The sequence below is a fragment of the Hylobates moloch genome, unplaced genomic scaffold, assembly GCF_009828535.3.
Source record: "Hylobates moloch isolate HMO894 unplaced genomic scaffold, HMol_V3 SCAFFOLD_13, whole genome shotgun sequence".
NCBI lineage: Eukaryota > Metazoa > Chordata > Mammalia > Primates > Hylobatidae > Hylobates > Hylobates moloch.
In genome coordinates this window covers 25,121,667-25,136,903 of record NW_026652288.1, presented here as the reverse complement: position 1 = coordinate 25,136,903, position 15,237 = coordinate 25,121,667, and the positions used below count along the sequence as shown (strand labels likewise).

Below are 15,237 nucleotides of genomic sequence, written 5' to 3'. Positions count from 1 at the left end.
TCCATGAAGGAATTTATTAGATACACCCTGATTCTCCACTGCCCTAATACACGATACTGAGTTGCTAATGCCCACATTCAGCACCAGAGGAAATTCATGCATCACATGACATCACCTCATTAAAGCTGTCAGCATAACTTTACCAAACAAGTTATATAACAACCGAGAAGCCACTGGTACAGGATAATATTCAGAATGTGACATGTAAAAATTGCAATAAGTAGAATGTATTTTTTATGTTGTTGAACAAAAGAAAATTGAAAGAATTAAAGCAATCCAAGGGCCTAGAAGCAAGTGAATTCTCTCTGATAGCTGTGAGTAAAGCTACTTTAGGACAGCCCATGAATCCATTCCTCGGGTTGTTCTGAGCTCCTTGGGAAATGGCCCCAGCTGGGTTTTTGGAGTAAACCTGGTTCAATACAGATTGCCTCAGGATGTTCACCGAAAGTTTAGGCTTGCTCTGGACTCCCAGAAAACGTTCAAAGAATCGGGTTGTTACACAGGTGGTTTCATTTTAAGGATGAAAAGAATAGGTTTGGGGAAGTAAATCACTGAGTTGAAGCTTCAGAGATGTCCTTCCACGTGAACCAGGAACCACTTAGGATCCAGGAATCAGTTTATTTGCCTTGAGGTCTTCTGGATTGAAGCAGAGAGAGGAAAGGTAGGCCTGTATGTGAATGACTTGGTGCCCAGTAGAAGTTGTGTTACCTGTACCACAGGTTGGTCAGCAATCGAAAGCTGGCTTAAAATATTTCTGGAGATGTCTGCTGATGTCTGTAGGGGTGAATTGTTTTCAAGAATTTGCATTAAAATACTTGAGAGAGGGTCGTGCGCGGTGGCTCACGCTTGTAATCCCAGCACTTTGGGAGGCCAAGGTGGGCGGATCACGAGGTCAGGAGATCGAGACCACGGTGAAACCCCGTCTCTACTAAAAAATACAAAAAATTAGCCGGGCGTGGTGGCGGGCGCCTGTAGTCCCAGCTACTCGGAGAGGCTGAGGCAGGAGAATGGCGTGAACCCGGGAGGCGGAGCTTGCAGTGAGCCAAGATTGCGCCACTGCACTCCAGCCTGGGCAACAGAGTGAGACTCGTCTCAAAAAAAAAAAAAAAAAATACTTGAGAGAGAAAATATGGGATAGATGAAGCAAATGTGTCAAAAATCTTTGTAACTGTTTAACCTAGTTTGAGTATTTGGAAATACATTATTTTCTTTCCTTTTGCCTATGTTAAAAATACTGTTACTACATTTTTAAATAAGTTAAAATAGGGAACCATAAAAATGATAGCTATATACTTTAACATTTCTCTGTATGTCCTCATGTATATTTGGATGTAGGACCAAGCCCATTCATTGAGTATAGATCCTCTGGAGCTCCAGGTTGTCTCCTTTGCACAAAATGTTCTCACATGTTGCAAGTTCAGCTTCCTTTTTCAATCCTTTACAATGAAATGAGAACTTAATAACTCTTACAATGCAAGAGTACGAAATTTCTCTTTATAATTTTTCCAAATCTTTACAGCTGCCTTACCTTCAGCTAAGTCAGTGCCATTTTATTCTCGAAGCTCATCTCTATGGAGTCTCCAACTCATTCAACTTGGTTTTCCTAGAAATAGAAACCCTCTTTTCATCCTCATATCTCATTGGTTTATTTGTTATTTAATTAGATGACATAATTGCAAGTGCATTTGTTCCAGTGAGGAACAGATGAGTCTTGTTAAGCACGCAAACTGTGTTTTCCACAGGAAGTCGAGACCCTTCCAGTATACCTGCTATGCTCACTAAGTAGAGATCAGCTAAGAGGCCTTCAGCTTTATTTTTTTTTCTGGGCATCTTTTGCTCTAGATGCTACAACCCCTGAGTTGCTCATTGGACCTGGGAACTTCCTTGAGTTTTAGTGGTGTGAACATAATGCTTTGACTACCAAGATTCTAGAATTTTATTAAACCCCAGAACCATGTGTCCTCCTTACGAGTAAGCTTTGCAGTGTTTATCTTCAGTTACTTAGAATTCTGTCTTTGCTACTTGCTAGATTTACACATAAGAGGTGTATAATAAGTTTACTAGATACAATTTTATTTTGAGTTATAACTATCAGCATTTGTAGAGCATTGTGCTGCCTCCTACATTATATCATTAAATCCTCTCCACATCACTTTCACTAAATGTTCCCATTTTATAGACAAGAAAATAGAGGTATAGTAAAATAACAGTGTTGCACAGCCAGAAAGTAGCAAAGCTAGGATTACTCATTTGTCTCCCTACTTTCATTCCTCTCCTACTACACTAAATTGTCCACTGAGTAGCCAAAGCAATGTTTATTTTTTAAACTTTATTTTAAAAGTTTTAGATTTACAGAAAAGTTTCAAAGATAGTGCAGAGAGTTCCCTATAATCTACACCCAGTTTCCCCTATTATTATTACTTTGAGACAGGGTCTCACTCTGTCACCCAGGCTGGAGTGCAGTGATGTGATCTCAGCTCACTGCAGCCTCGACCTCCCAAGCTTAAGCAATCCTCCCACCTCAGCCCCCTAGTAGCTGGGACTACAGGCACGCACCACCAAGCCTGGTTAATTTTTTTGTATTTTTTGTAAAGTAGGGGTTTTGCCGTGTTGCCCAGGCTGGTCTCGAACTCCTGGCCTCAAATGACCTCCCACCTCTGTCTCCCAGAGTGCTGGGATTACAGGAGTGAGCAACCCAGCCAAATTTCCCCTATTATTAATATCCTAAATTAGTATGGTACATTCGTTGCAATTAATGAAGCAATATTGATACATTGTTATTAACTAAAGTCCATACTTTATTCATATTTTCTAAGTTTTTACCTGATGTCCTTCTTCTGTTCCATCCAGGATACATTACATTTAGTTGTCATGTCATCTTAGGCTCCTCTTAGCTGTGACAGTTTCTCTGACTTTCCTTGTTTTTGATGACCTTGACAATTTTTAGGAGTGCTAGTCAGATGTAGACTGTCTAATAACTGTAATTTGTCCGATGTTTATCTCTTGATTAGAACTGGGGTTATGGGTTTGGGGAAGGAAAAGGTAAAGTGCCATTTTCATCATGGCGTATCAAGAGGTACCTACTATCAACATGAGTCGTCACTGTTGATGCTGACCTTGATCACCTGGCCGTGGCAGTGTTCGTCAGGTTTCTCCAACATAAAGTTATTCCTTTTCCTTTCCACACAGACTCTTTGGAAGGAAGTCACTATGCACAGGCTTCTCTTAAGGAATGGGGAGTTAGGCTTCACTTCCTTGAGGGCAGAGTATGTCCATACCTTATTTGGAATTCTTCTGTATGGGAAATTTGTCTGTTATTCCCCATGTATTAAATTACTCAGCCACTTATTTATGTAAATGTATAACAGTGTTTTTAACACATATAATCAAATTTCATATTCCCCTGCCCAGAATCCTCCAGTGGCTTCACACCACATTCAGAATGAAATGGAAACTCCTCTCCATGGCTCAGAGGCCCTGTATGGTCTAGACCAAGCTTGTCCAACCCGTGGCCTGTGGGCTGCATGCAGCCCAGGATGGCTTTGAATGTGGCCCAACAAAAATTTGTACATTTTCTTAAAACATTATGAGTTTTTTTGTGATTTATGTATTTATTTATTTATTTTTAGCTCATCAGCTATCATTAGTTTTTTGTGTGTGGCCCAAGACACAGTTCTTCCAGTGCGGCCCAGGGAAGCCAAAAGATTGGATACCCCTCGTCTAGACCCTTCATCTCCCAGTGCCTCGCTCTTACCACAGCTTCCTTCCCTCCGTCAGCACTCATCTGAACACCCCAAGCCCAAGCAGCTGCAGGGCCTTGCATTTGCCCTTCTTTCTGCCCCGCAGGCCCTTCCCTCAGACCTTCACCTGGTTGGTTTCCTCATTTCATTGAGTATCTGAGAGCCCTTTCATCACCACCTCATTTAAAAAGAATTTTCTGTTCCGGTTCACTGTTTCCTTACCCTGCATTTCTTTATTGCATTATCCCTACTGATGTCTATATTTATTTTTGGGGTTTCTTATTTTTCTCCCAGTGTAATCTGAGCTCCATGGGGGTGGGGCTATTCACCAGAACATCCCTAACTGGTAGAGCAGTGCCTGGCACATAGTAGGAGCTCAGGAAGTATCTGTTGAATAAATGTATGAACTACTTATTTTTTGAAAGAAATCATCTTCATGTCTCTCTGGCCAAAGCATCCTATGTCTTTATGAACTGGATCAACAAAGTCTCCTATGTTGTTATGAAATAATTCCTGTCTTTTTCCCTTCAGTGTCCTGAAGGCATTTTAGGAAGAGACTTGGCTTTTTTTTTTCTTCTTAATGAGCACTATGGTGTTTAAGATCGTAAATAAAAGCTGAGTGCGGTGGCTTACGCCTGTAACCCCAGCACTTGGGAAGGCTGAGGTGAGCAGATCACTCGAGGTCAGGAGTTCGAGACCAGCCTGGCTAATATGGTGAAACCCTGTCCCTACTTAAAACACAAAAATTAGCCAGGCATGGTGGCACGTGCTAGTAATCCCAGCTACTCAGGAGGCTGAGGCAGGAAAATCGCTTGAACCCAGGAGGCGGAGGCTGCAGTGAACCGAGATCATGCCACTACACTCCAGCCTGGGCGACACAGCAAGATTCTGTCTCAAAAAAAAAAAAAAGTACATAGATAAAAGTTCTAAGTTTCTGTTATTTGATGTATACTTGACTGTATTTAAAGTTTGATTGAGTGAGATAAGCCATCACTGGACACTCACCACTGAGGAGTCCTACCGGGACACCAGCTGCCCCTAGGGGAACTGCTGCCTCAGGTTTGGAACCTTCCTCCACCCCTACTTCTTTATATTTGCATTACAGTGCTTCTTGGAGCCAACCAGTCTTACCTGATTAGGAATCTCTATTGGTAATGACTTGATTCCTGTATTAACCTCCTCTGTGGAAGATCCCTTGGCTTTGCGGTTACTCAAAACCAGAAAGCTTCTCTAGATACTTCCAGAGAAGTGCCACAGGGCTTCTTTTCATCATCATATGAAGCAAATTTCTTTCAGAGCTTACCTCCTGACCCATAATTTTCCCTAGTCTCACTCTATTAAGCAGCTGTTACTTTTAGCTCCAGTTTTCAGGAATTACAAACCTGTTCTTCACAGCCAGCCTCCGTCTCAAGCAAGCTACTTTTCTGAGACTCAACTCAGGCTCCCACAAGACTGACTACAATATAGAAAATTTACTCGGTAGGCTGCCAGTCCATGCTTCTCTGGAGGAAGAAAAATCATCTTGGTTTTTGTTTTCTTTTAAAAAAGAAAAATACTTGATAATTTGGTAAAAAGCCTCTTACCCAGATTTGCTATGCTGTTTTGCCCTTGTTTATTTAGAAACTGCCACATGAAAAGACTTACTGAGGCCAGGCGCGGTGGCTCAAGCCTGTAATCCCAGTGCTTTGGGAGGCCGAGGCGGGCGGATCACGAGGTCAGGAGATTGAGACCATCCTGGCTAACACGGTGAAACCCCGTCTCTACTAAAAATACAAAAAATTAGCCGGGCGTGGTGGCGGGTGCCTGTAGTCCCAGCTACTCGGGAGGCTGAGGCAGGAGAATGGCGTGAACCCAGGAGATGGAGGTTGCAGTGAGCCGAGATCGCGCCACTGCACTCCAGCCTGGGGGACAGAGAAAGACTCCATCTCAAAAAAAAAAAAAAAAAGAAAAGACTTACTGAATCTTCAAGCTCTAGACAGGAAACAAAGTCTTCATGGCAGAACATGTTTCAGGCAGAGCCAAGAGTGTACAGAGTGAAGCAGGGTCATCATGGAGCCCTCAGTGAGAGCTGCCTTTCTGGTTAATCAATAAAAGGGAGCCAACACCTAGTCGTGTTCATTGGCTACCGTATTCTTTTTTTTTTTCTTTTTTTCCCAGATGGAGTCTTGCTCTGTCACCCAGGCTGGAGTGCAGTGGCACAATCTTAGCTCACTGCAACCACCACCTCCCAGGTTCAAGCAATTCTCCTGCCTCAGCCTCCCAAGTAGCTGAGATTACAGGCACCCGCCACCACACCCGGCTAATTTTTGTATTTTTAGTAGAGACGAGGTTTCACTATGTTGGCCAGGCTGGTCTTAAACTCCTGACCTCGTGATCCTCCCACCCCGGCTTCCCAAAGTGCTGGGATTACAGGCGTGAGCCACTGCACCCAGCCTGGCTACCATATTCTTAAAGGAGTTAAGGGTCAGAAATATGGTGGATGTGCAAATCACAACCACATAATTTCTCCACAAAACATATACAAATGGCCAGTAAGCACATGAAAGTATGCTCAACATACTAGTCATTTGGGAAATACAAATTGCCTTACAATGAGATACCACTTCATACCCATTAGGATGACGTGGAAAAAATAGAACCTTGATAGATTGCTGGCAGGAATGTAAAATAATGCAGCCACTTTGGAAAACAGTTTGGCAGTTTCTCAAAAGGCAGTTACCATTTGACCCAGTAATTCCATTCCTAGGTACATACCTAAGAGAAATAACAACATATCTCAACATACATGCTCAAAGCAGCACCATTCAAAACAGCTAAAAAGTGGTAACAACCTAAACCTTCATCAGCTGTTGAATGGGTAAACAAAAAGTGGTATATCCATATAATGGAATATTATTCAGCTATAAAAGGGAATGAAGTACTGATATGTGCTACAACATGGGTGAACCTTAAAAACATTTTGCTAAGTGAAAGAAGATAGACATAAAAGGTCGATATTGTATGGCTCCATTTATATGAAATATCCAGAATAGGCAAATCCATAGAGACGGATAATGGAGGTCAGGGGCAAGGGAAGGGGGATGGGAAATGACTACTTATGAGTATGCTGTTTCTTTTTGATGTGATGCTGTTTCTTTTTGGGGTGGTGAAAATATTCTGGAATTAGTGGTGTTGGCTTCACAACCTCATAAATACCTTAAAAACTACTGAATTGGGCTAAGCCTGGTGGCTCACACCTGTAATCCCAGGACTTTGGGAGGCCAAGGTGGGTGGATTATTTGAGGTCAGGAGTTTTGAGACCAGCTTGGCCAATGTGGTGAAACCCTGTCTCTACTAAAAATACAAAAAAATTAGCTGAGCGTGGTGGTGCACACCTGTAGTCCTAGCTACTCAGGAGGCTGAGGCAGGGGAATTGCTTGAACTCAGGAGGTAGAGGTTGCACTGAACTAGGATCACGCCATTGCACTCCAGCCTGGTGACAGAGTGAGACTCTGTCTCAAAAAATAAAAAGTTACTGAATTATATGCTTTTAAAAAGTGGATTTTATGGTAGGAAAATTATATCTTAATTTTTAAAAAACTTTCTATTCGGAACTTGATACCTACTAGGATGGTTAAAAGAACAAAGTAATAAGTAAATAAAAAATAAAAAGTAAATAAAACAATAGGTGTTGGTGAAGATGTAGAGAAACTGGAAATCTCATTAATGCAATTGTAAAACGGTACAGCCACTTTAGAAAGCAGTTTGGGAGTTCCTCAGATGTTAATTATAGTTACCATATAATTCAGCAATTTTACTCCTAGGTGTTTACCCAAGAGAAATGAAAACATACATAGACAAATACTTGTGAATGAAAGTTCATAGCAGCTTCATTTGTAATAACCAAAAGCTGGAAACAATAGAATACTACACAGCAATAAAAAAGAAGGAACCACTAGGCCAGGCATGGTGGCATGTGCCTTTAGTCCCATCTACTCAGAGGCCAAGGTGAGAGCCCAGGAGTTCAAGACTGCAGTGAGCTGTGATCATGCCACTGCATCCTGTATACCAGCCTGTGTGATAGAGCAAGACCTTATCTCAAAAAAAAAAAAAAAAAGGAACTACTAGTTCATGGAAAAACATGAATTAACCCCAAAAACATTATGCTAAGTGGAAGCCAGAAACCAAAGACTATGTGTTTATATGAAGTTTCTAGAAAAAGCAGAACTATAGACAGAAAGCAGATGCATGGCTGCCTGAGGTTGGGGGTGGGAGTGGCAACTGGTGACAAACTGGCATGAGGGAATTTTTCGCGGTGATGAAAAATGTTCTAAAACTGGAATGTGGTGATTGGTTGCACAACTGTTTAAATTTACTAAGACTCATTGAACTGTATACTTAAAACGGGTGGATTTGTGATATGTAAATTATATGTCAAAAATCTGTTTTTTAAAAATCAGTCAATCTAGACCTCTGGGTATATTTGGATCAGAAAAAAAAAAAAAACTTTCTCCCCACTTCCCCACTTTAGACTCGTCCTCCCACTGACTTGAGCTTTAACTTTGATGCCAACAAACAACAAAGACAGCTTATTGCAGAACTGGAAAACAAAAACAGGTAAGAACGCAGAGGCTGAGCCCACTTCCAGAGTCCAGGATTATCACGTGCGTATCTGATTCTCATTTTCCTTGGATACTAGGTGGCTTTTGACCGCCAAGGAAGACCTTGCCTCAGTGAACCTAGGCTAGCCCAAGTCCAGGGAATGCCCTGGACACTGATTTGTGTCTGCATGCTGTTGATTCTGGTAGTCCACAGCTCTGCTCACCTGCCCTCGGGGGATTCCTTTTAGCAGGGCCTCCTCCCACCCATCCGTGTGACCCCCTCTCACAATTGCGTTTTCCACTCTGCTTCCCAGCAGCATTTTGCTGTATCTAGTCATCTTGTCCTGACCCATTATGCTATGTAGGACTGTCTGGTCTCTCCTTAAAAAAAAAAAAAATGCCATTTAACGGCACAGAGAGCAGACAGCACACCATTATGTACTGAAAGGTAGAAGCCAGGACGTGGAGACCTGACCTAAGGTAACAGGCATAGATAGAGGCAACACAGCTGTCTACTGGGGCATAGGGGACAGGGGGAAGGAAGGGGCGGGGAAGGATTAAGGGAAGTCAGCACAGGACCTGCATCAGGAGGTTGCATGGAGTTCCTTTTTCCTCCTCCCTGAGTGGAACAGAGTAAATAAAGTATTCTGGCTGTAATTTTCCTTTGTTGGAGATTTTTCAGGTCCTTGAGAAGAGTATTTTTATGACTTTTTCCACCACAAAAGATTGCTTTGTTGAGGAAGTGTCAGGTGAAGCAGTATTGAGAAGGTGTCCATTTCACCTCTTGGCCATTTGGAAGCAATCAGGACAAGATTGGTAGAGGAGGCACTGCTAGAGTTGAAAACTTGTAGTAGGGAAAGACGGAGCGTGAGTGAGAAGCACTGTGCAGCCCCTTTCCATTCACCCGTCCTCTCTAGAGAGATCCTGCAGGAGATTCAGCGTCTCCGCCTGGAACACGAGCAGGCCTCCCAGCCCACCCCTGAGAAGGCACAGCAGAACCCCACGCTGCTGGCAGAGCTGCGGCTGCTGAGGTGAGTAGGGACACTCTACCACTTGCCACATGTAATCTACTACGGATGGAACTTATCTGAGGAGACCAAAGGAGTAGGGTAGAATCTGTTGTTCAGTATAAACAATCCTGTGAGAGCAAACCACTGAAGAGTTCACCCATTCAGTTACTGCTTCAGATGTCTGGGTTCCATTAGAAATCACTCTAAAAATGTCAGCCATTATCACAGAACTTAGTAAATACCAGTCTCCTAGCTCCAGGACCAGCAGGGCACTGTTTATACTTCTGTGATTGCTTTAAGAAGACCACTGTGCTGCAGTCCCTCTCTTATCTTGCTAATTTGTCTGACTTTAGAAACGCTTGGCGGGAAGAATGCTTTGCCTTTCCTTTGAGTATATTCTCCTGGCACTTTACAGTCAGTGCAGGGCTCTGCCGAAGGAGAAGGATGCTTCCTGTGCACATCTCTGAGACGTGAAACCCTTGCACCATGGCTTCTAAACAAAGTATCTCAAGAATCAGGAAACTAAGGACATAGGATGAGAATGGGAATAGAGAGCAGCGTCACCACCATATTTGATGCTGTTTTGGAGGGAATGGGGAGGTCTTCACAGAAGTAATCTGATCCATTATTAGGGTCTTATTGCCTATGAGCCTTAGAAAGGGGAGTGTGTGTGTGTGTGTGTGTGTGTACACGCACTCTTCTGTAAGTTAAGACATTATGGAAACTACATTTAGTGACTTCTCACCAGATTTCTAGATTTTCAAATAGTGGGTTCTTTCTGTTTAGGTTGATTTTTAATTTGCTGTCATCTAGGATTCTGTGTAGCCTCTTGTTTCTTTTCCCAGAGAATGGAGATTATTGTTTTCTGTAGATATTCTACTGTTTAGATTTATATCATCAATAAAAGTTGTCATAGTAGAGTCATAAAGAATTTAAACTGTGCAGGTGAAAAAAAATCATTAGATGTATAGAGATTTTCGTTCTCCTAAAAATTTATTTTAGTTTCTCAATGTAGTTAGGCTGAGATTTGGGTGGCTCTGTGGTTCACTGCTGCACGTCTGTGGTGTTAGTACAGCTGGTGTCGTACTAGGGAGGATGAGAGCACAAATGCTGCTGACTTGGGCAGAGTGTAAGTCTAGGCTGTTGGCATAAGATGCACCTGTTGTCTAGTGCCTGATTTTATATCTAGAAAAGCAAAAAGGCCTGTCATCCTGAGTCTAACTGTTGCTGAAACTGGGATTGCTGAACGTGCTCAGTTAAGCTGGAAGGATCTGAAAAATATCTTAGATGTAGTAGCAGGGCGGAGTCCAGGAATGTCACATAGGATAGCAAGAAGCAGAAATGTAATCTGAGACCAATGAGGGTCTGAAGGTGGAGAAATCCGAAAGTATTTAACCTCAAAAGCAGTTCCTATATCACTAAAGAAAGGAGGGACTATTTTAAAGTGTGCTGGGACTATTTTTTATGCCTGTGTACAAAACATAGTGGTCTTCTACCTCACACTAATTAAAAAAACCGACACCAGATGGATTCAACATGAATACAGAACTTTAAAACTTCTAGAAGACTCAGGAGGCTGAGGCAGGAGAATTGCTTGAACCTGGGAGGCAGAGGTTGCAGTGAGCCGAGATCATGCCATTGCACTCCAGCCTGGGCAACAAGAGCAAAACTCCGTCTCAAAAAAAAAAAAAAAAAAAAATTCTAGAAGAAAGTAGGAGAATGTCTTCAGGATTTTGGAATAGAAAGTAGTAGCTCAGAATTACCATGAAAGAAGAAGTTGGTAAATCCATCTACATTAATATTAAGAACTTTTGCTTATCAAAAGACACATAAAGGGCTGGATTCACTTGTAGGTATCTGACATCCGTCTGGTTTTGATCACTATATATGAGGCCAGGGACTGCCAGCACCCAGCTAGTATAATAAAACAAGGTAGACAACTTCACCCATAGGGTGAGTGGCTATGAGCCTTGACCACCAGGGTTGCCTTTTCTTCCTTTATTATTATTTTTAATGGTATGTTGCTTATAATAAAATGTATGACAAATGTGTGTGTGACAAACGTATATGAAGCATAATAGTCAAATGAATACTTATGAACCTACATCCTATTTGAGAACTCATATATGATTAAAACAATGCCATCCATAGAAGTACCTCTCCCTTATCCCATTTCCTTGCCTCCACCTTCCCCACTGGGTGAATGCCTATCCAGAATTTGGTTTATCATTACCTTTTGTTTAAAACAATATTGTCGCATTATCACTATCCTATGTAATAAACTGTTTAGTTTTGCTTTTTGTTTTCTAAGCTTAATAGAAATATTATACTAATATGGTGGGGATAGTCCCAGAGGACTTCCCTCTCCACCCCTATCCCCACCATATTAGCCTTTAGGATCGTTCTGTGTGGTTGGATGTAGCTGTAGCTCATTCATGTTCAGCTTATACCATAATTGTTTGGTCACACACAGTACAGATAAAGAATATCACATCCAGGCTCAGGAGTTCAGGGGACGAAGTCTTCCTAGAACATTGAATGAGTAGATCCTTCTTCTCAAGGGTCTACTGCGCTGGAAATTTAGGGAGTATGAAGACTAGAAGACAATGAGTCCTTCCTAAAAACTTATAATCTGGTTTTGGAACAAAACATAAAATAATTTGGTAGTCAGTTAAATAATATTGTGCAATGTCAATAAACAGTATGGATAAGAAATCTGTGTAGAGAAATATATATATATAATATAATGTATATATGCACACAAGATTTTTACATATATAATACCTATGTAATATAGGTATTATATCTGTATTTATTCCCTACCACCTTTGTGTGTCTAATTTTCCTCTGGAAGCATTCAGACCAATGGAGGTGGTAGAAGTTGAGCTAGACCATGAAAAGTAGATAATGATTTGGATGGAATGTAGGACAAAACATTTCAGATTGGAAGTGCGGTTGGGGTTCAGCATGATTCCCCCAAATAATTATGGCACATTTCAGAAAAGGGAAAGAGTCTTGGAACTAAGAATTTCTTTTCAATCATTCATTACATCAATCTTTAGAGTGCCAGTGATAGGAGCTACAATTAGCCAGGCAATTGAGATCAGATTCTAGAAAGTCTTAATTGTTAGGTCATTGGAAGCCCTTGGAGAGTTTCAAATCATGGTTTTCGTAAGTTCAGTAGATGTTAATTAGGCGATACTGGATGCATGATATTTTCTTAATCTTTCAATACATGCAAAGATGAGTAAGGCCCATCCTCTGACCTCAAGGATTTTGCATCATGATAGGAATGGCAGCAGTAAAGTAAATTAAGTACCACTGAGGAGCACTAATTACTGTAGTGCTTAATCAAGCAGTCCCTGCTTAAGTGATCAGGAGCAGCTTCCTGACAGTGATGTTGGGTCAGACATTAAGGAATGAATAATATTTGGAAGAGAAGAGAGGTGAGTTATAAAATGATGGAGCCCACTTAGGAAAAACGAACCATAAGCTGGAGGTCCAGATACAAAGGGCATAAAATAGGAGGTGCAGTGCTAAGGATAGGAATGTAGATGGGATCTAGAGCTGCACTATCCAATAGAAATGCAGGCCACATATGTAATTAAAAATTTTCTAACAGCCTCATTGAAAAACCAAAAAGTAATAGGTGTCATTAATTTTAATACTATATTTTACTTAACCTGATATTTTCAAAATATTATCCTTTCAACATGTAATCAGTATTAAAACATGATCAAGATATTTTGCTTTTTCCTGCACTAAGTCTTTGAATTCCAGTGTGTATGTTACAATTGCTGTGCATCTCAATTCAGCCTAGCCATGTTTCAGGGGCTCAGTAGTCATGCGTGGCTAGTGGCTACTGTGATAGACAGCGTAGGTCCAGATTGTGCAGGCAAGGGTCAGTGATGCTAGAAATTCTGTTGAGATCATTATGGGATGATGAAATAAACATAGCTTTGCTTTGAGCAGCGGTTGAAAGTTCATAGAACACTTTCATATTTATTACCTTATATGATCCTCAGAATATTGTTGCTGTTACTAATCCCCTTTTAGAGGAGAGAAAACTGAGGCCAAGTGACTTGTCTAAGGTTGCATATTTGGTAAATACTGGGGCTGATACTCAACTTTGAGGCTGTTCACTTTTATTCCACTGCTCTTTCCTCACCATAAAAGATGAAAGAGCCAGGTGCGGTGGCTCACGACTGTAATCCCAGCACTTTCAGAGGCTGAGGCGGGTGGATCACTTGAGGTCAGGAATTCGAGACCAGCCTGGCCAACATGGTGAACCTCCATCTCTACTAAAAATACAAACATTAGCTGGGCATGTTGGCGATGCCTGTAATCACAGCTATTTAGGAGGCTGAGGCAGCAGAATCACTTGAACCGGGGAGGCGGAGGTTGCGGTTGAGCCAAGATCGTACCACTGCACTCCAGCCTGGGCGACAGAGTGAGACTCCATCACACACACACAAAAAAAGCAGGATTAATCACAAAAGGAGACTGTTTCATGCTTGAGGTAAGGAGTGCTTAGATAAAGTGAGAGAAATGGGAATAGAAAGATAGGCACATAAATTTTCCAAGAAAGAATGATCTGAATTGAGTTATTGATTGAATATAGGATATAAAGAAGAAAGTAACAAAGAGGACTGAGTTTTTCAGCCATGACACCTGGAAGGAAAAACAGCAGAGACAGGGAAAAGAGACAGAGACAAGGAAAAAAAAAGAGACAAGGAAAAAAAAGAGACAGAGACAAGAAAACCATTTAGGGAGAAAAGTCTTTAGTCTGGTTTTGGACATATTGAGCTAGAGTAGATGGCATAAAATCTATCCTCAAGGAAAAGCGACTGTTCTTAGACACAGGGAGCCGTCCTGATCTGTCACCCTTCTTGAATCTGTCTAGTGCCGAAAGTACTTACTACTGAACCGTGTTTTCTCTGAGCAGTTTAATATGGTTTCTCTACTATTAATCTAAATTTGGGCTAATTTTATATGTTTTTCAAAAGGCATTGACTTTCTAAAGAGTTTTTTAATCATTAATTCACTCTGGTAATATGAATAATACCTTTATATAGTCATGTAAACTTTCCAAAGCACTTTTACCTATTATTCTCAGAACAGTCCAGGAAAGTAGGCAAAACAGACATTATCACCATTTTATGAGGTATTGGATGCTAAATGACTTGCTCAGAGTCTCATAACTGGTAAGTAGCAGGATCAGGTCTGAAATCCATTTTACCTGGCCTTAGATCCATCTTTGAGGGTTTCTTTATCTGATGGGCTTCTCCTCTTGGATAGGCAAAGGAAGGATGAACTGGAGCAGAGGATGTCGGCCCTGCAGGAGAGCAGGCGGGAGCTGATGGTCCAGCTAGAAGAGCTGATGAAGTTGCTAAAGGTAAGAGCCTGTGGCCCACGCTCAGTTCTTGTCATTCTTCTCCCACCACAGCCTCAGCTGCTGCCTCCCTGTGATGTCAGAATAGGATGAGGCCAAAGGCTTGACTTTAGCCTAGAATCAGTTTTCAGATAAATTTAGCCTAATTGGGTATAAAAGTCATCTAAATTAGTACAAAGCCAGATTATTAAAAAATTAGTAACTGGAAATAGGATAACGTCTCGAGCAGTTGCTTTTATGAATAAATAAGAATGTTTATAAATAGGATATTAGCTACGTAAAAATGAATAATATTTCTCAACTACTTTGTGTTTGTTTGTTTGTTTGTTTGTTTTGAGATGGAGTCTCACTCTGTCACCCAGGCTGGAGTGCAGTGGCGCAATGTTGACTCACTGGAACCTCTGCCTCCCAGGTTCAAGTAATTCTCCTGCCTCGGCCTCCTGAGTAGCTGGGATTACAGGTGCCCACCATCACACCCGGCTAATTTTTTTGTATTTTTGGTAGAGATGGGGTTT

At 41.4% G+C, this 15,237-nt stretch overlaps 1 protein-coding gene and 1 long non-coding RNA gene across 15 annotated transcripts in view; one reads left to right on the top strand and one right to left on the bottom strand.

Annotated features, from left to right (window-relative positions):
* DTNB (dystrobrevin beta) overlaps window positions 1-15,237 on the top strand; it is a 297,775-nt gene that overhangs the window by 231,565 nt on the left and 50,973 nt on the right. For all 14 annotated transcript variants that reach the window (XR_004251289.2, XR_004251286.2, XM_032172425.2 and 11 more), the window contains 3 exons: window positions 8,251-8,336; window positions 9,238-9,351; window positions 14,629-14,725. Coding sequence is in view for 12 of the 14 variants with exons in the window: in XM_032172425.2 (XP_032028316.1) it covers window positions 8,251-8,336; window positions 9,238-9,351; window positions 14,629-14,725 (297 nt within the window). In the remaining 2 variants the exon portion in view is untranslated. The remainder of the gene's footprint in view (window positions 1-8,250; window positions 8,337-9,237; window positions 9,352-14,628; window positions 14,726-15,237) is intronic.
* Window positions 1,139-14,633, bottom strand: LOC116480419 (uncharacterized). The gene is made up of 3 exons (XR_004251292.2): window positions 14,570-14,633; window positions 1,529-1,603; window positions 1,139-1,436 (listed from the first exon to the last, which is right to left on the bottom strand). It is a non-coding gene; the product is annotated as an uncharacterized LOC116480419 (long non-coding RNA).